This window comes from Cygnus atratus, chromosome 4 (genome assembly GCF_013377495.2).
Source record: "Cygnus atratus isolate AKBS03 ecotype Queensland, Australia chromosome 4, CAtr_DNAZoo_HiC_assembly, whole genome shotgun sequence".
NCBI lineage: Eukaryota > Metazoa > Chordata > Aves > Anseriformes > Anatidae > Cygnus > Cygnus atratus.
Window position 1 is genome coordinate 49,654,652 of NC_066365.1, and position 24,540 is coordinate 49,679,191.

General features: G+C 35.9%; 1 protein-coding gene across 7 annotated transcripts in view; it reads right to left on the reverse strand.

The window, feature by feature from the left end:
- FIP1L1 (factor interacting with PAPOLA and CPSF1) overlaps window positions 1-24,540 on the reverse strand; it is a 45,188-nt gene that overhangs the window by 19,358 nt on the left and 1,290 nt on the right. For 2 of the 7 annotated variants that reach the window (XM_035547759.2, XM_035547749.2), the window contains exons 3-12: window positions 22,373-22,430; window positions 19,535-19,638; window positions 17,288-17,352; window positions 16,151-16,258; window positions 15,130-15,260; window positions 14,775-14,843; window positions 12,035-12,144; window positions 1,946-2,039; window positions 753-906; window positions 287-310 (exon numbers count right to left, since the gene is read on the reverse strand). In XM_035547759.2, coding sequence (XP_035403652.1) covers window positions 287-310; window positions 753-906; window positions 1,946-2,039; window positions 12,035-12,144; window positions 14,775-14,843; window positions 15,130-15,260; window positions 16,151-16,258; window positions 17,288-17,352; window positions 19,535-19,638; window positions 22,373-22,430 — 917 coding nt within the window. The remainder of the gene's footprint in view (window positions 1-286; window positions 311-752; window positions 907-1,945; window positions 2,040-12,034; window positions 12,145-14,774; window positions 14,844-15,129; window positions 15,261-16,150; window positions 16,259-17,287; window positions 17,353-19,534; window positions 19,639-22,372; window positions 22,431-24,540) is intronic. The other 5 variants (XM_035547774.2, XM_035547767.2, XM_035547798.2 and 2 more) reach the window with 3 other exon arrangements.

A 24,540-nucleotide genomic window follows, 5' to 3' on the forward strand; every position in this document is an offset into this window, starting at 1 on the left:
AAGTTTCTGCATCTATCTTGACTTTTCACTTTTTACTTTTTAACTTAAATTCCTTAACAGGACAACACTCAGGTAGCTGCACGAGTTGCACAAATGCCCTTGATGCGCTCTCATTTTAGTAAGCATCAGTAAATTCCAAATATTTAACAATGAGCAGAGTTTTCAAAAAGCTTTGATTTCTCTAAGATTCACAGACCCAGAAAGCTGGACAAAAAGATCAAGTGCTAATTAGATCTTTAATTAAAAAAAAAAAAAAAAAAAGATGCAGCACAAATGCATTTCTTACCAGACTTCCAAGAATTCAGAGATACTGTGAGGGGAAATAGGAATTAAAGATTCCGTTGGTGTTTGGACCTTAGACATCAGAAAATCCAACTTTTGACACAAATTCTTGTTATGTCATGCTTTTAGTTCAAAGGTTTCCAGAATCATTTGTTAACACGTACCTCTCAATAGCATTAACAGTATTTGAATCACAGAAAAGAGCTTCTCACTTCAAACATTCTCAAGGACACAGGAGCCAACGTTCAGTATTTAAGAAATTATTGACTACATGTGGCTACTCTTACTGAGAAAGTAAAGACATCCATTTCCATTTCTGCCTTGCAGGTATATTCGTGAGGAGAGTACAACGCAAAATTCTGAAATTCTACACACGCAGTCAAATCTGCACGGCATGTGCTGTCTTTAATTCACTATCATCAAGCATCAGTCTCTCGTTTCCCATATTGCATGTGGTGCAGGATATTTACCTGGTGGGGGAATCAGAGGTGGAGCAGTACTGACAGTTGGAGGGGGTGGGAGGAAAGGAGGTGGTGGAAGGTGGGTAGGTGGAGCTCCTGGAGGGAAAAATGGAGGTGGCTTGGTAAAATTGTCTACTTCAGGATTAGATCGTTCTGAAAGAACCTGTAAAATATCAAACTATAGTTACAATTGCTACGTAAAAAGGGTAGAAGTCAGGTTTCCTCTTTTTCCTACATCAGGAATATATTACTTATGCACCTAAAGGGCCATATTCAGACAGTTTAAATTCTACCTCAATCCCTGCGTTCAGTATCCCACACTTGCTAAGTACCTCTGAGGGCCACTAGGGTACAATGAACGTAGGATTTTAGAGGGAATATAGGCCATCTGAATATGGCCCAAACCATCTTAAATTTGTATGTAAAGCAAAACATTTCTTAAAAAATCAATATAAAAGGCATGAAAAAAATAAGATTTTAGATTATTTAAAACACTGTGAGAAGCTCAGCTGCAAAACACACTGATGTGTTTTCAGTATAAGCACTAAAATCCATTATTATTTTCATTGTTTAACCTTAACCTAAGTTGGCATGGAAACGCAGCTAGAGCACCAAGCAAACGTGATTGTTCTCCACAGGTAGAGTCACAAGAGGAGAAAGTGTGTTTGACCTTAACACATGTAGTTGTTTTCTGAAGATAATCCAAGCCCATAATGACTAGTATTATAACTTACGGTAAAATACTACTATGTATATTTAAAAAAAAAAAAAGCACAATCAACAATTTACTCCTTCAAAACATATGTCTAAAGGACTATTTCTTCAAATGTGTATCAAGAGATTTTCAGCATGTGTCTGGCAGGAATAGGGGCGGAATACACAGTCAATTTAAATATTTATCTTTATCATATAGTAAACAAAACTTTATCCCATGCGTATCTAGCAGAGACGGTGCTGTCTCCTGGACTGTAAGTCTGCAAGATTGTTTATTTCCTTCCAAGTACACTAAAACATTTATCTTTAGAGATATATCAGATGTTTCATCTTAATGTACTTCAATTAACCACCATAACTTTCTTCCTGAAATTAAAGCTACTTCTCTCTTTCTCATTTATACACATTGGAGCGTTTTAATCAGTAGCTAAGGTGAAAGCAAAAATGTCTTTTAGTGGAAGATAGTGTGCAAATCTGCAGTATAAAACCTGTATGTTGCTGTTTTCATTAGCACGCCGTCGTCCTTCCACCCTGCTGATAGTGATGGTCTGTCCAATCACATCTATTGTGCCAGACAATCGCCTGCAACACAAGACAAACCAGAATCAACAAGCAGAACTAGAAAGAGAGAGAAGACATTGTTAGGGACTTCTCTTATTCTGAATGCCACAAGTTCTTTCTCCTGTACAAAACATAAAAGACTTTCTGAAGAACATTAAATATGGTAAATTTCATGAAATATGCAAGTGTGTAGAACAAAACAATGCAGCAGACACTCCTGTAGGATAAAGGATGACTGTCTCCGCATTCTCCTTCCATCCCCAATAAGAAAATAAACCTATACTTTTGTCAGTGATGAAAAAAACAAAACAACAAACATAAGGAATAATACAGGGAGATCACCAAAAAACATCAGTAAGGAGAGAGCATATTAAACAAACTTCTTAAAAATCTAAAGTAAAAAAGTTAAAACTAATCATGAAAAATAAATTTTAAACTGCAGAAACCATACCAGAGGATTCCACGGAAGACCAAATGAAGGTAAGTTAGGAGGCAGAAATAAACATAAGCCAACTGTTCCATGCATACTATAGATATTGCAGCACATATTGAAGAAAATCACCAGGCATCCCTCTTGTCTCGGAATATACAGTATTGCATCAAATTCAAAGGAATGTTATTAGACCAGTCATTCATACTTCTGCTCCTCAGATTTCCAAATGCAAAATGTCTCTCTACAAAACATTTGCATAGCTAAATGCTGTGTTCACCTTCATTAAAGAAGCTGGCAACGAAGCAGCAGAAGACTCACCTCAGTCTCCCTTACAACCCAATCAGGCAACATGTGAACATAACACACTGAGAAGACCTACCTTAGAAGTAGCTAGCAATGGATTTTTAGAGAAAGAAGGAAGGAAAAGTAGCATACATATACAGACTTTCCCTCCCAGTTCCTGCCAATCAAAAATTTAGGGACTTCCTATGCAACCTGAGCACTGCGTTTAATAGTCCCTCATTAACTTGCATTTGCACAATCTCTTTTGAACAAACACACTTGTGCTTTTAACCTCCAGTGATGCAACCTGTTTCAGCTATTGTTTCTGTGTTTGGTGCCCTACAGTCCTTGTGCTAAAAAAAAAAAAAAAAAAAAATCATCATCATAAAAACACCTGTTCTCTGGCACCACAGCGTTCTTGGTACCTCTGTTGCATCTCTTCACAGTCATCTCTTTCCCAAGATGAACTAATCCACACTTCTACTCGTACACAAGTGACTCTAATTATTTAGTTCTCTTTTTTGTGCACCTCTCCCACTTCTACTATAACCTTTCTGATATGATATAAACAGAACCACAGATAATATTCAGCTCTCAGTGCAACACAGCTTTACGTACTATTATAATCATTTTTCTCATTTTGTTCCCCACTGGTCACGATAACTACGATTCTGTTTGCTATTTTGGCTAACACTGGAAATTGAACTGACATTTTGGGAAGTGGCAACAATAATTCCATGATCTCCTTCCCAACTGGTAATGTGTAGAGCCTACGACTACAGATGATTAGGGCTGATTTCTCCAACTCCTTTCCCCCCTTCTTTTTTCTCTTATATTTATGAACCCTTATAGATTAATGATTTTCTCTAAAAATAGCTGAACTGCCTTTAAGTCACCTGCATTAATAAGAAAAAGAACAAGAGCTGATTCTGCTGAGAAAGACTACAGATGTTTCCTTAAAAATACATGTGTTGTCCTCTGTGAATTTTTTTTCCCTATTTAAATGTAAATACATAAATAGACTCATGGGTTCAAACTTGGAAAGAAAAGAAGCCTAAAATAAGTCATTGTGGTTCTTTCTAATAAAAAGAAGTAATTAATCTTAGTTAATATTATCAAAAATCCACTATTTTTTTCTTCCCTCAAGTTTTTCATCTGCCAAGTACTGTTTAAAAGCAAGCTACTTGTATCTCTGCAAACAAGATGGATGCAAGCCTTGGTCTGCTGAACAAACTGTAGCACTAATAACTACAGAGGGCTAAATTTCTCCCCCAGTTTCATTTTTTTCTTCCAAATATATTTTAGAATTTCCAGATACACAAGTCAGATAACAACTACGTCTTCTCCACTTCCTATCGATGCACGTTTCACATTTCTCAAAGTCACAGATGAGCTGACCGCTCCTTGGTGCCATTTCAATTTTCCCACACACGTTCTCATTTCTGCTTTGTAGAGTTCGCAGTATTTTATTATTCCAATGATGAAAATATCACAAACTAATACAATAATTAATAGGCCAACTGTGACAAACAGAATTTTCTTTACGTATTGATGAGATCATACAGATTAATACGTGTATTTCTAACCTGATGTTTCGCTCTCTTTTTTAAGACTGTCATCAGAAGTACTGATGTACAAAAATTAACTGCTCTGGTAAAGTAAGGATAAACTTCATAAAGGCCTGTTAATTCAGAAACTTTGTATTTGGTGCCACATTCTAAAAGAAAAGAATCCTAATTTGAAGTAGGAGAAAGGTGATTTTTTTTTCTACGGATGCACTAAAAAGAGTAAAATATAGTATAAGGATGAAAAGATGTGGCAATCCTGCTCCACCAGGAATGCTGACCAACATGTCAAAAGCCTTCACACCAGGATCTCATTTTCATCTTCACAGCAAGATTTTGAACACCTCGTGCCTATTTCCTGATCGAGAGCAAGCACTGTCTTATTGTATTTTTTTTTTACAAAGCGATAATGCCACAGGAACAAACTCAGTAAGTCTTACCTTCCTCTTAAATTTTTGACTTTGTTTTCTTATGATAAACATTTTTGCACTGTCTATAAAGCAGTTATGGCTATAACGGATCAGGAAAACCTTAAAGTTCTTATTTTATACAATCATAACAATTGCTGCAGTAAATAGCAACATACAGACCACGTGAATCAAACTAAGGAAAATGGAATACAAAACTACCATGGAAAAAGCAGTATTTTACTACCAATTATAAAAACACTTTTAAGTAGAACTAAAAAGAAGTTGAGAGACAGAGAAGAAACCTGGAGTACTGGCATCAGTATGTCAGGAAATCTGCAGACATAAAATTATAGATTCTAAACCAGACCCTCTTGTCTGGATGGCTATATATGAAAGGCCATATACAATCCTTTAGTTAGTTTTCATTTGAAGAACTGCATCTTATTTAGAAAAAAAACACAATCTGGAATTTAAATGTTTACTGATAGAGTTCATGATGCCTGGTAAGTTATTCCAATGAATGCTGGAGTTAATTTGTGAATTCTTGATGTAAATGTATCTCACTTCAGTTTCAAACCAGTCAACCTATTGAACTTATTCTTGTTAGACTGAAGCTGTTCCTACTACAAAATTCTTAACTCCCATTATGTACTCACAGTCTGTTAAGAGAGGTATCTTTAAGCCTGAAAGAGCATCTGAGTTCTTCACCACACAGCTGTCAACTGTGCATTATTATTTTTTTTTTGTATTTAACCTTTCAAAGCAGAATAAAAATGTTAAACTGATGGTAAAGACGCTATGGCATTCCATGGGACACAAGCAATACCATTTGAAGCATAATCAAGTCTCTCAAAATCTTCAATTAATCAGCCACTTGGGAAGATTCTCAAATAAAGGATTCTAGCTGCCAGACCAGAAAACAGTATGACAAAGATCTGAATGTCATCCCTTATGACTAAAACCTGGTTTCTGTGACAATGTGGAATCAGTATTTTGAAGATAGGAAGAATCTAAAGTATAGTTTTAACATACCTGTCTGCAGCCCCAAAACAATAAAAATCCAGAAACCTAGCTTTACAGAATTTAAAATTCTAATTTGTATACAGAAGCAATAATACCCATCTGCTTTGCAGCCCACAATTAATTTCTAAAAGAGGTTAAAAAACAGGATGCACTTAGGTCAACTCCATTAGAAAACAAGGTATAAAATTACACTTCTAATGGACGAGAGAAACAAAGGTACATCAGTGCCACACCTATAAAGAATATCACAGTAAAGAAAATTGACAATATTTATCAACAGCAAGATACAGAGCAAGATGAAAGACTGGGAAAAGCTTTTAGAAAATTTCAGAATAGAAATGCAAAGAAAGAAAGGAAAAATACTTCTAGTTTTTAGAAGAGATGCTCCTGATTCTTATTTTTTTCTAGTAGTATAGTTGACTACTAAACAGATTAATGCAAATAGCTGGGAAAACAGCTGAAAGTTCCTTGGAAGACTGCACATTGAGGATGATCCAAATGCCCTGTCGACAGTGCTCTGCAATATTTGGGTTTACAGCTCCTGGATTTCAAAGCAAGCTCATTAAGCACAAGAGTTTGGAGGAAAAAAGAGATCCAATGGTACAAGAGTCCGACAACACATCCGCAAATTACAGTGACGTACGCTATACAGCAGCCCCTCAAAGGATAATACAAGTTGAAGAAATTCTCTGATCCTAACGTCCCAGCCTAGAAATCAAGGCTTCTGGATTGTTTCAACCTAAGTGCTGAAATAATCAACACCCGCTTTCCTAATCCTCCCCAGTTGCCGTTTTACATGGTAATCCAGCATGGCTGTACTTTGTCTGGATTGTTGTTTTAGTAACTAAATTGCAAATGCAGGTATTATAAAATAATTGCTAAACCAACCACGTTTCACTAAAACAAAATAAAAAAGGACAAGTGAAATTTTTGTATAACAAGAAAACTTTGTCTCATTCTTCAATCTGACAGCCCATTTGGTTTCAGAGTTCTAAGACACTGCTTTTCCTCCAGCATCGATACGTTATCTAATTATCTCAAACCTTACCCAAGAAAACTTCCATTTTACCTAGCTTTAGTCCCTTTTATATGTTAGGTAAGTCTCTTCTAAAGCAAGAAGTCCCTTGGATGACTCACTGCTTGGCTTACTCCACCGTTTTACAGGGCTTCCACTTGGTAGCAAGGTACTTCAAATTAAGACTCGCCCTGTCTTCCACTACTTGCACACTGTCAGCAGCTCCTGAATCAAGGCTGAAAACATGCAATGGACACCCACGGAAGAGTGCTGGGCATTAAAGTAATATGTGCATCAACACCAACACTGCAACAGTATCAGACAGGAGTCTGATGAGTATGCCTATGCTCTACTCGTTCTCACTGAACTGGTGTTTTACAAATACACAGACACACACTTCCTGATGTCCATTGTTCTATCCAACAGCCAGAAGATTTCATTTCCTTAATGAGGGATGAGTTCAGGAATTTGCAGTCATACCATGAAGTTGACAAAGTCTTTATTTCCTAGACTGCAATAAGATTGCACGAAGTACTCTGTTAGAAGAGCTTGAGATCCAATAAAAGAAGGGGTATGTTCATTTGCAAATGGAGCAGACGACACCTCCGTCAAAAACTTTTATCTTCACTTACACAGAAGAGGCATCTGAAGCATCCAGGATACAACAGCTGAGCAGCTTTTTAAGACGGGCCAATATGAAGCCTTGGATCTTGACTAAGTCATAGCAAACTGGCACGTGGGGAAATTTCAAAGACCGCTCAGCCAATTATTACCTGGCTTAATGATAAGAAGTTAAACAGGCATTATTAGGTTTGTCACAGTGCTATCTGCAAAGAAAAGAAAGGACTTGGTTCGCCCCTTATACAACCAGGGCACCTGGGATACAGACGCAATCCCAATGGATACACCCGATCATAAAAGGCAATCCACACGTGTGGGACACACACGAACCCACAGCAGAGTTCACGCAAAGTACAGCTTAAAAGGGACATTCCAGCAACTCAGTGCATGATTTCACTCTAATTAACAAATGGTTATTTATGAGCTATTCACACTATGAAGACTGCCCTCCCTGGAGAATTAATTCAGAAAGCTATCTCTTATGGCAAACAGAGCTTATATAGGTTTTACACAGCAAAAATAAATTGAAGGGGGAAAAAAAGCAATTTTCTAAATACATAGCTTCAGAAATCAGTTCTTATCTCCACCACCTGTAAGGTAAAAAAAAATGAACTGTATTTTGAAATAACACTTTCCAGAATTCAAAAGAAGTCTAACTACTGGATGCCACTTTTATTCACCAGACTACAGAACTAAGAATTATACTAGACTTTAGAAAACTTTCCTCCTATCTTCCTTCTTATCCTGTTTATGCAATTTGTTCTTTTATTTTCCTCCTCTTGAGGACACTCTCAACTTTTTTGAGCTTATTTACTACTGATGGATATAAAAAAGCAAACAAATTTAACACTATAAGCAAGATTTTGATTTTTATATACAGAACAGACATTTCTTCAAAATAATTCAGTATCTATTGGAATTTTCATCATTAATCTTGCAAGGCCAGCTCATGAAACAGAAGAAACCTGTATTTTTTCATAGTAATGACATATCACAAATCCATTTTCTATTAAAAAATCTGTTTAGAGAAAGGCCCAAGCACAGAGAACGCTGAAGAACTGGCTAATTTCTCTAAAAGCAAAATCCATCTACATGCAATGTACTCTTTAGCAGTAACCCAAAATAGCATAAATAGGAGTTAAAAAACCAACAATATCTGACAGAACCAAGTTCTATGATAAGGAGCTGTTCTAGATATTACAGTAACGAGAAAATGCCAGTTTTTGCATCCAGCTTTTAAATGAAACTTCTACTTATTCCTCTGCTACTAAATAAATACTATCTTACAGGCCCTGACAAATGATGTAAAGACAAGTACTGCTCTACAAAACAGCAAGATATCTCAATGACCTGGCTAGTTAGGACAGTTTTGAAATATGTCAAATTCTCTTCACAATCCATAAAATGTTATGCTCAAAAGAGATTCCTTCAGTTTTTAACCTTAACAGTGACCAAGCATAAAATAAATCTTAACTGCATCTAGTGAACAAGCATTCTACTCGATACTATGTTGCTTGCGTATGATGTGCATTTACTAAACCACTGCCATTATGCTCTAACTTCTTCAGGGTTACACAACACTTAATGCAATTCAGCAGCCCTAACTACCAAAAAATCAAGACAAGAGGTTCAAGTTTCATTCCTAAACAACCAATAACTCAGATTAAGACTGTGATTGTTTATAAACTCAAGCACAATTTCTCAGACTTTCACAGTGTGAACAACCACTGAATTTTTCTTTGAATAAAACAGGTAGGAAGCAATTCTAGTGAAATAGTAACTTTTATTTGCTGGTGAGCAATAATTCTATTTTGTAAAATGCAGCTTTCGTATTAGTAATGAATAATATTCCTGATAGACCTTTGAGAAATTTTGAGGATGGGGGCCAAATTTAGATTGCTATCGTATGTAAGCATCTACTAAAATGAAAAAAAAATGGACACAAAAATATTTTAATGCTTGTTTACAAACAAACAAACAAACAGCAAAAAACACTATCTGTCCTCTGACTTCCCACTAAAGGGAAATATGTGCTGCAATATCTACATGTTAAATTTTCCATGACGTGATGTGGCAGCCCTGACTAGTAAGTGGGGAATTAAAATGCTAAATCAGGACCATGCCCTGATTATTATTTTTCTTACCTTAATTTGGGTGATTCGGCCCTCCTATATCGTTCCTGCCACTTTCCGATGCCTGAACTGGCTTTTCTGGAGGCAGTGCTTGTCTGTGACTGAGAAGAGGCGCTGTTTCTGGTGAGATAAATTGTCTAGGTCTTTCTTTTCTTGTCTATCTTTCCTGCTCTTTGAATTCCTCTTCTCCTCATTCCCAGCTCCTTATCAATTTCCACACCAACGTGACTATATCCACTTGCACCAGTTTTCCCTCCCTTTCACCAAATATATCAACTACTGCTAGAAGCTGAGACATTTTACTGCTAGGTGAGAAATGCTTCTAGCGATTTCACAACAATGCTCTACTGCATGGCATAAAGGCAATTACTTTAAGTTATCATAGAGCTGAATTGTTGAAAAATTTCTGCCTACCTAAAATACGCTCTTTAAAGAAAACAATCCGATCCCATCAAACACTGCCTGGTTATAAAGAAATCAGTAATGCAGTTTTTATATACAGAAAACAGTAATGGTATTCTGGAGAAGTCACTTGATTAGAAGTATATAATCCATATACTCTAACAGTCAAGACATACTCGCTGAGCTAGTCTTACACTTCTGAGCACATCATTTTCTTTCAAAATCTCTTCTGACCACTTGGTAAACACCATCTTCTTAACACAAGAACGTATCTTAATCTAATGCAGCCGAAACAGCTGATATCAAATATGGGAAGAAGTCAGCTTTGCCATTGTAACCACCTACAATTACAGTACTCAGGCTAAACGTATATAAGATTGTCTATTCTAACCACTGGAATGCACAAATGATAGAACTGGAAATGTTCGTCTTGTTTCCTCTTTAGCTATGCAACAGACCAAATTGATTTACTGGCTTTGCACTCTTAAAAGAAAGCAAAGGTTGGGAAACCTATACAAGGTAAACTCAGTTCCTGGAATAAAACAAGACAAGCCTGACATTTCTGAGGAAAAATCTGACTAACAACCAGTACACTAACTTTGAATCTCTAAAAAATCTGAAAGACTGTCACTTAAACTCGGAATTGCTAGCTTCAGGCAGGAAAAAAAAGTAGCAGATAAAGGTATGGTATAAAGATATCTATAGTAAGATATATTTATTCTATATGACAAAGATTTTACTTTTGAACTCTATACCATGCACATGTATGACCCTAAAGTATTAAACTTTTTCACAATAAAAGCAAATTTCACAGAATCACAGTTTACACAATGCATTCTTCCCAAAATTTAAGCTTAGCTGTATTTTAATATTCCAGTCAGAAACTACTTTCTAAAGAGTTCAGAGATTTCTCTGTCCAATAGTGAGATGCATCAAGACTGGAAATCCTGTAAGACCTGTACTAGATACAGACTTTGAATCATTTCCCTGTGAACATAACGTGCAATTTTGAGAACTCCGTTATAACACCACAAATTAGAAGCAATTCAGAAAAGAAAATTCAAAACATCATTACAGGATCAGTACAAAGTGTGGAAGACTTATACTACTTCTCAGACAAAGAAAAAAAATATAAAACAACTAAAATCTACTAAAAACCTAATAGGTCAGAAAAAAATTTAGGCCAGCTGGAGGGGAGTGAAAGGGAAATGCAAGCAAAAGGATCAAGTACGACTCCTCCCCACCAAGACAAACATATTTGGGTGTTAAACTGAATCAAAAAGGGTGGAATAAATAAACATGAGTGCCTGAGTTAGTCAAGATACTTATGGATGCTCCACTAAAAGCAAGTCACAGACACTAATCTTTAAATTGCTGAGAGCATACAACCTGCTCTACTTCCCTTGCCATGACGTACAATGCAATGACTTTTAATTCACACAAAAACAAAACTCCTAAATGAAATCACTTCATAAGTAAAGTAAAGCAGAAGCACGGATTCATTCTCAGCTAAGTGCCAGGTATCAAGTAGCAGCAGCTTACAATTAAGAACAGAACTTATTAAAGCCTGGGGCTGGGAGAAGGAGGGGAAGAAACTCTAATAAAGACATTATCCTCCCATTTCAAAGAAAGTGCAGTAAAATATGCAAATATGGAGAAGCTAAAGCTACCTTACGGGAAGAAGAATGGATTCCAGGAATCCTTCCAATTGTTGAAGTAATAGTTGCCTAATGCAATTTTGGTTAACTGAAAAGGTGTGTTAGCTAATACCCAAAGCTACAGAGGAAAAGACACTAGCTGGAGACATTTTGTTGGCCAATCTCCTTCTACACAGACAACATGGTGTCATACATCAACATCTGGATTTTTATAGCTCCCTTGTAACTTGGTCCTGATGATCTTATCCCCTCTCCTTCTACTTTCTATTTTCTGAACCGACAAGAAGGTAGCATGGTATTCCTGTGTAAAGGTGATTGAAAGCTAAAAGTGATTAGAATAGCTCGCTCTTCCTACCACTTCTACCTATTACAGAAACATATTCTGTCTTCTTCCTACAAAAATCATGAAGTTGAAATACACAGAAGTAACAGCATAAAAAGGGTTTTGGTCTTGAGTTACAGCTGTCTAACTGACCTGTTTGTTGGAATTCCTGATTTGAATAAGGCAGGAGGAGATGTGAAATCAGCTTTGGTCGACTGCACTGCCAACTCTTTCTCCAAATTTCCAGTTCTGCCCTGCTGTACCTTCAAAATAACGTTTTATCATTAGTTTGTTTTATCGTCAGTTTAACTCAGAAGTATAGTAGCCCCAACACTCAACACAGCACATAGCCAACACAAAAAGAAAGTCCAACCTTAATCAGATTTAAAAAGAACTAACACCTTTGCACAGCTAATAAAATACTATATCTTAAAAGACTATATAACTTAAGTACTGTATTTAGTATATATAAGAAGCAATGTGCCAGAGAACAATTTATTAGCAAAAATCATACAGTTTTAATATTTATTTTCAACTTATTTGATTTGGACGTGAACAACAGACCCAACTGATTTTCTTGGAGAATTTCCTGTATGAACAAAATAACATCTTAATTTTTAAAGATGCGAAATGATTAAAAACAAAAACAAACCAACCCAACTCCATAATCTTAATGACAGAATTATCTACTACATCTTCTACCCAACAGTAAACTATGAGACAAGAAAGCAAAGCCATTCTGTCTGCTTTACTGACAAGATCATCTAGTAACTCCTTAATTTCCCAGTCATACCAGGAATAGTCACCTCATGCTCTGGATTATGCCAACATTACAAGGTTTTCCATTAGTTTGGATTAAATACTTTAAAAGCATATTGCTGTTTCTGCAGTACTGCAAAATTCCATACAGACATTATTAAAACTATGCAAGAGCTTTAGAGCAACTACTTCAAGTACTGTTTGTCTTCAACAGCACATCAAATATGAAAGAAAAACTTACATGGGTTAGCATTAAAGACAAGGCTGTACAGGCTAAGCTTTTACAGACACTCCTACTGACTGGATCAACCACACAGCCACAAATATTTTATTTATTTTTTAAATAAAGCGCCCTTCCAAGTGAAAACAAACAAACAAACAAACGAAACTATTTTGAAGCTAGTAGCCAAAAACGTATTAATCGTTAAGACAACTAAAACCCCAACCTTTTAAACTTAAAAGGAACAGTCTTTTAACAACACTCACACACAGAAGTAATCCTGAAACCATAAAAGCATTTTGCATTCATTTAACTTGGATGTTTAGTTATCTAAAATCCCTGGTATCTTAACAGTTTCATAAGTAGCAATAAATACTAATTACTGTATAGAGATCCAGTTAGATCATTCATGATATAACATCATATGGACTCTGTTCTCACAGCTTTTGTAGGCAAGCAAACTCTAAGCTTTTGCAGGATCTCATTTCTAATCACAGACACCTCTGTAGCAAATCCACAAAAACACATAAGTATTTAAGATGCCTTAAAATTTGAATTAACTTCAGTATCCAGAAATATGAAAACCTTTTAATATTAAAATATCAGGTGCGGTTTAAGTACTTACATGAAAAAATATGTAAGATTTCTATTAATTAATGAGTAACTTGAAAATGTAGGAGATAGTTTTTGTCAGTTATAGAAGATTCATCCAAACGATGTGAGACTTCGTATTTCAGAAGAATAGAAATAATTATTAACAAAATACAAATTATATGCACATTCCTTGTAAAATGCATGACAAGCTCTTTCTTCAACTCCTGCAACACAATTATCTGTCCTGTTTCATCACTGGACCTCCAGAAACTCCAGAGAGTCAATACTGAGAAAGAAATAGGGGAAGCTTTGGTTTGGAATACTTATCCTTCTTCCTTCAGGACAGAAGTTCAAAAACATTTATTTGAGAGTACGTTCAGTCATCAGCTACAATGAAAAATCCTAACTCCCACTATCCAGCATTTCCACCATTCCATAACACTATTATTGCGACAAATGAGGAAGGCAAGTAGCCCCACAAGCTTCTGATCTGTTCTTGCTAAGATAAAGTTAAAATATCTGGATGCCCTCTAGTAGTATATGAGGGGAAACAAATGATACCAAAAATACCCGTCTGCAATTAAGACTTCTGTTACAGGAGTATACAGAAGAAAGCAACAAACAGTTCCAAGTTAGTTTAATGAGAGTTCAAGAACAAAACTGTCTGCATACTGAACAAAATAAATAACCTCTGTATTTTAACTTTAGTGTCAAACAAAAGAGTATTTTAGAAAATAAGAAGTCGAAAGCAATGTTCAATTCTAAAGATAAATCCTGTCAAACAGATTTTTCTGCTCCCTGCAAATCAGCATTTCCTAATGGAAAGATGATATATATAACTTGATTTATGGTTATCTAATCTCAAAAGGACAACAGGAAAATACGAAAGATTGATTTCCACATCTCAGAGTTGCCAAGGATAAGTGTTACAAAACAAAATAAAAGCTACAAGGCCAAAGGAAAAATAAACATGCTATAATCTACAAAGCTTCCCCAGCACATCTGTGCAAATTCTTTAATCTGCACAAACAAATGCGCTACATCTAAAAATAATAAACCACCGCATAAAGAAAAATTAGTTTCGCTAGGAAATTTGTTAGTGCACCAGGCCACTAACCCACATGCTTGCAGAAGGATGACGAACAAAGCAACACTTTTTACTCAGCATTTTGTGACATATGCAGTAAGTCACCGATGTAAGATGAGAGTTTGAAATAATGGCTGCATCCTTTTCGGTTTTTCTTCTATCAGTCTGTGTTGGCATGGGAAGCAATACTCGACAAAAATGAGAGCAACCAACAAAAGTTTACTAAAATTCACCTTAAAAAGATGGTATCTGCCATCGAGAATCTCTGCACTTGGTGTTACTTCCATAGCATTGTCTTCAGCCTAAGTTAAATAACACATTGCCCATTAAGATACCATACAACTCTTAACTCATGGGCCACATTCTGAGTAATGGTACAGATGCGATCTAGCTGTAGCTAGACTGTGACACTACCCACACAGATTGCCAGAAAAGCAACACAAGAACATTCTAGGCTTAGGGGTGGGCAGTCAGGTGCAAACTTTACAACAAAAGCACTGAACTGGGCAAAACAAGCTTATGACACACAAGCAGCTTTACAGGGAAAAAAAGCGTGTAGAATACCACAAAAGAAGTTGTAGTAATTACCGTAATTTTATTTGTGGTTGAGGTAACTGGTAAAATTTCAAGACCCATTCGTATTCTCTTTTGTTTTTCACAGTAAGCTTTCCAGGTATCTTCATTGAACCCATAGTTGAAGTAATCAGAGAGATCAGCCCCTTTAAGTAGAAAAGCACGAGTTTTTATGACATTGCGAAATTCATCTTTTCTTTTTCCTAACCAAACACTTATCTCTATTTACAGATTCAAAATGGATTAGGTATTGACCCAAAGCCACGCTATTGAAATGTACACTGTATTTGACTCTTTGTTTCACTGACTCCTAGTTTAATTTGATGCCATTAAGTACTTCTATTGTAAGAAGGATTAAACATAGTCAAACGTTCAAACACCAGAATATTATCAAAGGCTTCTTTTTCTGTTCCATTCTGAAGACACTACTTGCATTGCCAATGTAGTATAAAAACACTAAAATAAACTATGCACAGCAGCAAGAGATACTGCCAATAGAAAAACACACAGACAAGTCTGGCCTAATGATTTGAGCCAACTGGACAATATACATGGGAGACTCATAGGAAGTCCATGCAGTACCAGCTCCTTCTTCAAGGCTTATGGATGTCTGTGTACAAACACAAAGAAGCACAAGCTGTTATGTTTCGCTGAGCTGCTTGCTCAAACCTGCTAAAACTATTTTTCTTTCTGCTTTATCTTCTGTAATATGGCACAGATCAAGAGCAGTAACACCCACAGACATACAGATTCCCAAGGAGATTTCAGCATATACGTGATTTTTTTTTTTTTTAAAGCCATGTCCTACAGTCTCTTTTTGCTGATATATGTGTGGGATGCATACTAAGAAACATGGCACACCCACACACTGTGGTACAACACAAAGGCAACGGGTAACTTACCAGCTTTTTGTAAGTCATATTGTACAGTACCTTCTAGCTGTAGGGTAAAAATTCCTACATGCAGTAAATAGGAATTATTATTAAAATAACCTTCTAAATACATACATATCAGCTAATATAAACTATAGCATTACCTGGCTTTCTCCAAGGTTTATCTTCAAAAGAGTCTAAATCTACTTCCAGAAGTGGCACGCCATTAATACTCCCTGGTGCATCTAGATCCACCCCTTTAACTTTTACACCTGTGAAGAAAAGTTAGAAAGTTAGAACTTTGTGTCACTGCTAAGAAGAGTTCTAACAGTTGTAACATTTGAAATAAAAATTAAAAGCCAGATTTATTCCAAACAAGAAGTTTCAGAAAGGAAGGCTATTTCCTTCATCTGAAACAATTGTATGCTTTCAGAACCTCCAATGTCCCCTATGCATCAAAATCACTCTTCATGCAAAGCCATACAGACAACAACATGTAAGTACAAAAACCTGAATTCAACAGATGACTATTTAAAGAGTCCACTCATTAATAACCCTTTAAAATGAGTTTTAAGCACAGAAAGCTTTACTGTAGTCCCACAGTTAGAAGTGAACACATTCTCTCCACCTTGAACTCCGATTTTGCGTATTCCTGTAAACACACGTACCACAACTTAACTTTATGAACTCCTGGATCGCAAGAATCACTTATTTTACACCACCAGGAATACCTCTAACTCTGCTGCTCCTTTTACAGGTAGCCTATGCAAACTAGACAATTTACAGATGGATGATAAAAAGACTATGACAGGCTTCCTATGTATCAATTTTGATAGTTATCAGCTTAATAATATTTATGCCATTAACCATGGATGATACGCAAATAAATTGTTCAGGAAACAAAGACTAGAGAACTATTTGCATAACTACATTTACTTTAAATAATGGCAGTAAATGCCCGGAGAACCCAACTGTGTAAGATTGCCTGATTAAGAATAAATAATGAAAAAATAAATTATAATTGTCCACTCTCTGCAAAGAATGCCACTCAAGAGAGAAAAAAACACGTACATAGAACAAGGTTTCAGATGCACTTAATGAAAACAAAGCAATAAGCATTGAACAATTTAAGAACGCTAATAATTTTATATTTGTCTAAGTCTGTCCTCACACTAGAACATTCTGCGAGAATTCTCTAACTAAACAAATACAGGCCAAACAAGCAAACACAGACACAGACTATGCATTGCTACTGATTTTTTTTTGCATTTTTAGTAATAGCATGGTGTAAATTTTCTTACCAGAAGAAGATCCATAAGCTCGTCCTCCTGTCTTAATATTGAGATTCACAGGAGCTGCTCCGTAACTTAAAGAAATTAAGAAAACTGAATTAGACAGAGAAAACTGTAAACCAGAAGAAAATATAAAACAAGAATTAGCTAGATCCAGAAACAAACTGGACCCAGGTTCAATCACCATCCTGAATCTCTAGCTTTCCAAGCTGGTAACTGTAAAAGTAAAGAGATGAGCCTAGGAGCAAGAGAGAGTACCTTTCTATGCTCAGTAGCAACTTCTCCAACTAATAAACAGTTGTGAAGCAAGTCCCAGTCACTCTTCCTGAGTTGAAAGGGTAAAGACCTTGATAGAAACAAGAATGGACAGGACCAGAAGAAGAGAAAAAGGAGAAACGAAATTCATTTAGGGATACAGATGACACTCTGGGGATTAGGGTAAAAACAAAAGAGAGGGTTTAGACAGATCCTTTGCTGCTTTCATTATTATTTCATTTAATCTGTACAAAAGTGGAAATACAAGCATTTCTTTAAGATGTCTGAAAGGCATTTTCAATGTGCTTCTAGCAATTATCTACCCATGCGACCAATAGAAAAATATATGTAATTTCACTTTCAAAAATACTTGAGAGGTTTCCTCATAAAATGCACTCAAATCTAGGCACTGAATTGATTTAACTACCTTGGGAATTACAATACTGTTCATTTGGAACAGTAAGAGCTAGCTTTCATTACCACTTAATGTGCAAAATAGCTTATCCTCATAGGTGGTATCAACCCATAAACATAACGAGATTAATATATAGTTTTTCCATGCAGTTTTTTTCATTCTACTTTATGCTACAAAAGTACAAAACTGACACAAAACATTTCTTTTTCTGATCTCCCATGCTGTATTGGTACATGATTTTCTTATTTTTTTTTAAGCAGTGGGTGACTACTGTAAGAAAAATAATTTAATCCTACGAAGGAACTTGCTGTAATGACATTAAGATGAACAGAAATGATGAGCTTGTTTTAGAAGACTGCCCGTTTCATGAATTTTCTGACCAGTTTGCCCAGAAAAGATTTTTCACAGAACAACAATTTCAATATAAAACTTTCTACTCGTATTAGATATTGGAGCATCTGCTAATTCTTTTCTGAATTAGTGAATTTGCTGATGCTCCTTCCATTAAGGATATAAATTTAGTTCTTCTTTAGTCTCACAGAATTTGAGGTCACTACCTACACGACAGGCCTACTGCAAGTTACTGGAAACAGATAAAGAATCAAAAGAACTGCTATTTTTGACATCACTTTGATTTGCATAGTTACTTTAGGATATGATCTACTGAAAGTTTAAAAATATTATGTTTCAAAAAAGAATGCATTACCTGAATTCTAAAGCTAAAAATACAATAATATATGATTCAGGCCTACCTGCACACCTGTCTTCATTCTAATTAAATCAAAAAGACATCCTAGTAACTTTTAATAACCACAAGTACATTAGGATTGCCAAGACAAACAGGCAAACCACTTCCCTCATAACACCTCAGTGTAGCAAAAAATATTACTTAAGTATTTGGGGTAAAATTAACACTCTTCAAAAGCGCTCAATGAAAAACAAGCCCTTTATCAACAGCAGAAGGAACATGGAGCAATAGCAGTAGCAAAAAAAAAAAAAAAAAAATATTGTATGATACAAATCCCTAACCCATGATCTTGAGAATTCATCTCTAGAGACTAGCAGCTGCATCCTGAAGTACATTAAAATCTTATTTCAGAACATCAATAGGAATTGAAACTAGAGAGTTCTAATTAGAACTGCATCCACAACAAATAGGACCAAGGACAAATGTTTCTAATGTTCTCTGTGCTTACCACTCTACCATTTGCAACAAAAATATCAATGTCACAAACAGGAATAGCTATGTTACCTAGCATTTTCAGCTAGGTAACATAGCTATTCCATAATAAAAAGACAACCCTCTAGTTTACAAATATTTAATGCAATTATTTCTCAAAATCTGAGAACAAAATTTAAAGGAAGAGTTGTATGAGTTAAGACAGACACTTCATTGACTTCTTTTTACTTTTTGTTTGTTTGTTTTGAGTCACTTTATGATTACAAACACTTTGTTAAAGAGCTGAAAAGAATACATTGAGGCTACCTATGCTTAAAATTTGTAATTGACTAGTATTAAAGAGCCTGAATTAATAATTAAATGTAATCTTTAAGGCTCCTCCAGTTAATATTTGCAAATAACTTACCTGTACTGTGGAGCTCCCGTTTTAATATCCCCTATGGTGACTTGAACATCATCTTCATCATCATCACTATCACTATCACTGTCATCCTCAGCCTCGGTCACCTTCTACAAAGGAAAAAGTAACTTAACTTGTTTAACTTGCAGTTAAAAAAATAATCCAGACAAAACTACCCATTCTAGACATCCTTAACAGAAGAGAATTCTCCATTTCCTAGACCTCGGGATAGAATACCATGAACAGAAAAGTTAGGCTCATCTGTTTAAAAGCTACAAATATTGGAAATATCTGGATCAAAACAGGAAAGTATCTTCAATATTAAGCTTTCGTTTTGGAAACATGACATTTCCTAAATAAGCATAAAACTGTTTCCACTATCTTAATACCTTCTTCCCTCTACCTAGCTCATACACACCAGTTCTACTCTTATCTCATCACTTAGGAAAGAGCTTAATTAAAGGTATGTGACACTAGCTTCTTGTTGTCCTCAATTATATATCCAGAGCAACTCAAATACTCTTGCTGCCCTTCTCTCAACTTTTTACAGCTGAAGCAAAGGCTTTATGGCATGAGGGGAACAGAACTGCACACAGAATTCAGGGTGTGACCGAAATATGAATTTATGTAGTGAGAAAATTGTATCTTCTGTTTTGTTTCCTAATCACTTTTGGCTACAGCCCAAAATTTGACTGCTTTTTAAACTCCAGACAAGTACTTAAATGACATTTTAATGGATCTTTCCACATAGCTTAGCGGCTTTCTCATAAGTGGTAATGATCAGCTCAGAGACCATCAATGTACTCATAAAGCTGTTTTCCCTTCCACGAACATCGCTCTTCTTTTTCTGCATAGAATTCCAACAGCCATCTATTAACCACTCAGTTCTCCACAGATGGTCCTTGTTCTTACTATCTTGAGTAACTCTGTAACATCGGAAAACTCCTGGTCCCACAACTTAACCACTTTACCAAATAATTTATAAACACGTTGAACAGCACAGGCTACGTGCAACACTCCAGAGAATCACCAGTGGAGGTGACCTTCTGTCGCTGTGAAAATGGAACCTTTACTTCTACCCTCTATTTTCTCTTTTACTCAACAATTACCCATGCTGGACTTTTGCTCATATCCTGTAGCTCATTAGTTTTCTTGCAACAGTTTTCTTGTTGAGGAACTTCCTTCAAAATTTTTTCATCAGCCAAATCACCCCTATCCACGTCCCTGTTGAATCCTTCAGCAGGAGGCTAAACATACCAAAACCAAGTGGGTTCTGTCCAGGTAGCTTGCAGTTATCCACATGCAGCTGCGCTCTAGCCCTAATCTAACCATCTACTAACTTGCTTCGTACATGATTTGACAAAAAAAAGCAGTTGCATGGAAGGTAAGTTGGAGTGCACTTCATCCTTGCTATACATTAATATAATTTACTTAACAATGAAGCGTCCAATCAAGGGGAAAAAAAAATAAACCACTAATGCTTTAATCAGAATAGATTTTCTGTAAATGACAGATGAAGACAGAAGACAGTCTTTCAATGCCCCACTGCTGAGAGAAAGTTCTCCACTCCCTTACGTGGCAGCCCACTCAGTAGTGAGCCATTACAAACACATCAAACAGAAAAAGTTTTGTCTGGAGCATGTACCTTCTCAACCAAAAACAATTTCACTCTTAAACAATCATTTCTTAGTTCCCTCCGCACAAAACTACTGACTGTTTCTTATTCAAGCAACTTAAAAGCCATGTATTTCTTCTAGGTTGCTGCTGACCCTTAATGTTCACTCCTTCCATTTTCTGATTTTACCACGATGTTCCCAATTTGATGGAGATGTTCTAATGATATCCTAATAATGCTATTTTTTTTATAGGTGAAAAATACGAAGATATGCAAGTATAAAAATAACCCTAAGGAAGGAAACTGAGCCAATGAGAACTTCCAGAAATATTTTAAAATTAAAGCTACAGCCCACATACAGTATTAGGATCAACATGAAAAACCTCTGGTGCAGTTGCAATAAAAAGCTCTTCAGTTTGAATATGCAGGTTTTTTCCTCAACTTTACGTAAGACTGAATATCTTTCATAGAGTATTTGTCCTACTGAAGACAAATACAGTTTAGAAAGAAGCCAGGCCTTGAAAATTGCACAAATATCACAATAAAGTTTTTTGCACCACTTAAGAGAATTATTGCAAGCTAAAGATCCCCATGAAGTACAATTAGGGGCTTTTTTTCATAGGACAGCCTTAAGTCATTCCCATTCACAGTAAACTGAGGCCTTTTATTAACTTTGCAACCATAAATCTCACTTCTTGGTCCTTTCTCTCATCAGAAAAGTGTAAGACAGACTAACATACTGAACACTGAAGACTCCTACCAAACAAGTCTGCTATGTTGTATCTAAAAGGCACTCATCATTCATCTTTTGATCCATATTTTCACACTATTCTGCAAATGTTTGTTATTCATCATGTTCAAAAAAGAAAAATGACCAGAGGATTTTATTTTCCTATAAGCAAGAAAAAATGAGTATCACTTTCAAAAAGATGCCTTTGGGAGAAGACAACTGTCTTGAAGCACCAGTTTTAACCCCCCAAAAATGAAGTACCATTTATTTATTTTCTGTAAGTTAGTTTTGAAAAGTGCACTGTAGCTGGAAATTGGATTTCCTAGCTTATTAGTTTATACAGAGTGTCTGCAGATAGTGTCAAACACCTTTCACAAAAAAAAAAGGTCCAAGGCATACACTTATACTAACTCATTTAATTATAGGTCCCAGCCAAATTACGACTACCCATTAAATCAGAACAAATTGAAGCAGTATGTCAAATACACGTTTAAAATACCGTTTTCACAATGCCATTTTCTGCGGCTTCCTCTTCACTTCCAGGTGGGGGAGGAACACTTAAACAAAAACAAACAGGAAAAAAAAAAATCAAACTAGTTATTTATTCACGTTATTCCACACACCAACTAATGGTGAAAAAGCACTGATACATCATTCTGGAGAACAGAAAAAGTTCAACGTATCTTTTCAATTAATTTGAACAAAATTCTCAAAGAAAATAACTTTATATCTGCAGACTATCATTTGGGTCCCAGAAATCACATGAACTGGATGTTTATAGAATACTTTAGAGCAATATGGCGCTATACCGGATCCTCTTTTGAAATCAAAGTGAAATATTTCATAACATGAAGGGAGAATAACAGGTGGTTTTTTTTTCCCCTGCAGACTGACACTTTTCAAAGACATAATGGAAAAACACACTTAAATACCCATAGATAAGGTAGTACTGAATCAAAACTTCCACATCTGCACTGTAAGATTTTCTTATACCAATAAGAATGGCTACAATTCAATAATGAATTTGACAATATTTTAACTGGAGATTGAAATCTGTAAAAATTTTAAAACTACTGGTTCATCTAAAATGACCAGCACTGTCAAATTCACGCAAATGAGTTGTCTCACTAGACGCTTACCTACTGCTCTTTCTGACACAGCAATATTTTATTTTCCACAGTTCCTTTGACTCTGTTCAAACGTTGCGTCACAAACAGCAGTGTAAGCAGGAAGCCATTTAAAAACAATATTCTTTCACTGACAACATATTTTTTGGACTCTGCAAAGGAGCGAGCAACTGACAGCTTTTATTAAAGATGAACTGGAAGGCAGAGAATGATTTTGATCCTACCATCTGTTGGCAAAATACCCACTCATGAATGAGTGTTACACCAAAACCCAGCCCAACCCGGACACAGCCCTGGGACTCAAGGTTAACCATGTAATTTCATCACCGAGTAAGATGACAGGCTAGCTAACAAACCTGAATAAAACCTCACTATTTTTATGTATGAAGAATGCCAAAACTGAGAGGCCAGAGACCAAACCTTTTAATAGGGAAACTGCTGCCACGCCTCCGGAATTCCAAACACAGCCCGTAAGAAACATAAGCCACAATTTATTCCTCTTTCCGGTCCTTAACTATGTACCCAGGCCAACGACCTAGACAGACTCTATTGACCAGAATCCAGAGTAAAACACCACTAAGGATCATTTTGTTTGCCATACAAATAATTTTCTTAAACAACAGTACTACTGACAAAAGGTGTAGTACTACTGCCCAAAGGTATCAGGTCAATAGAAGATAATGAAACACAAGGAATCAATTCATATGGAATAGCTTCCAAATAAGGAGCGAGTTAAGTTATTCCTTATCCTAGAAAAGAGGTGGTTCAGGGCAAATGCAACAGAGGTCTGAAATAAATTTTGAGTGACATGGAAAAGGGTGAACAGGAAACAATTCTGTTTCTTATACTACGGGAATCAATGGAAATCAAATATTGCATCTAGTAGCAGTTCCAAAATGGTATCATACACAGTCCATTAGTGGAAGGCATTACTGCAGTAATGTGCCTGTCAAAAATCTCCATCAGTTCAAAAAAAGCAACTGCGCAGGCTTATGGACACGAAGTCCAATGAGGGTTGCTAAGGCCAACAGTTCTCAGTGAAAAATCTCTGCTGACTCAGAAGGCATCTATAGAAAATAACAATGCGTGTGTTCTTGAACTGGTTTCCCCTTTTTTTATTTAATTTTAGCTTACTTTCACAATCTGCAGTTGCCATAGTTTATAAATTGTGAGCCTTCTCTCATTCAGTGTGAAATACCAACTCCCACTTCACTCAGTCCCTGTTACCAAATTCCACCAACCAACCTAGCTAGACTTTCAAAGGAATATCTTTGTGCTTTTTCTCATGCAGTTCCTCATAAATCAAGCAGGCTTCCCTAAATACTTTCAAAGCTTTTTCTAACTTTCTTTCAAAGACTCATTTACCAATCAAAAAATGTGTTATGGGACCTGTATATCAAACTGGCCAGTAATCTCATTGCTTCCTTGTATCCTTTGTTTTATAAATATACTCAAAACTTTTTGGGGGAGACTTTTATTTTGGAGTCTTTTATTCTTAATTTGAAATCATGTAGAAACTCACAATGATTATAAAAGTAAA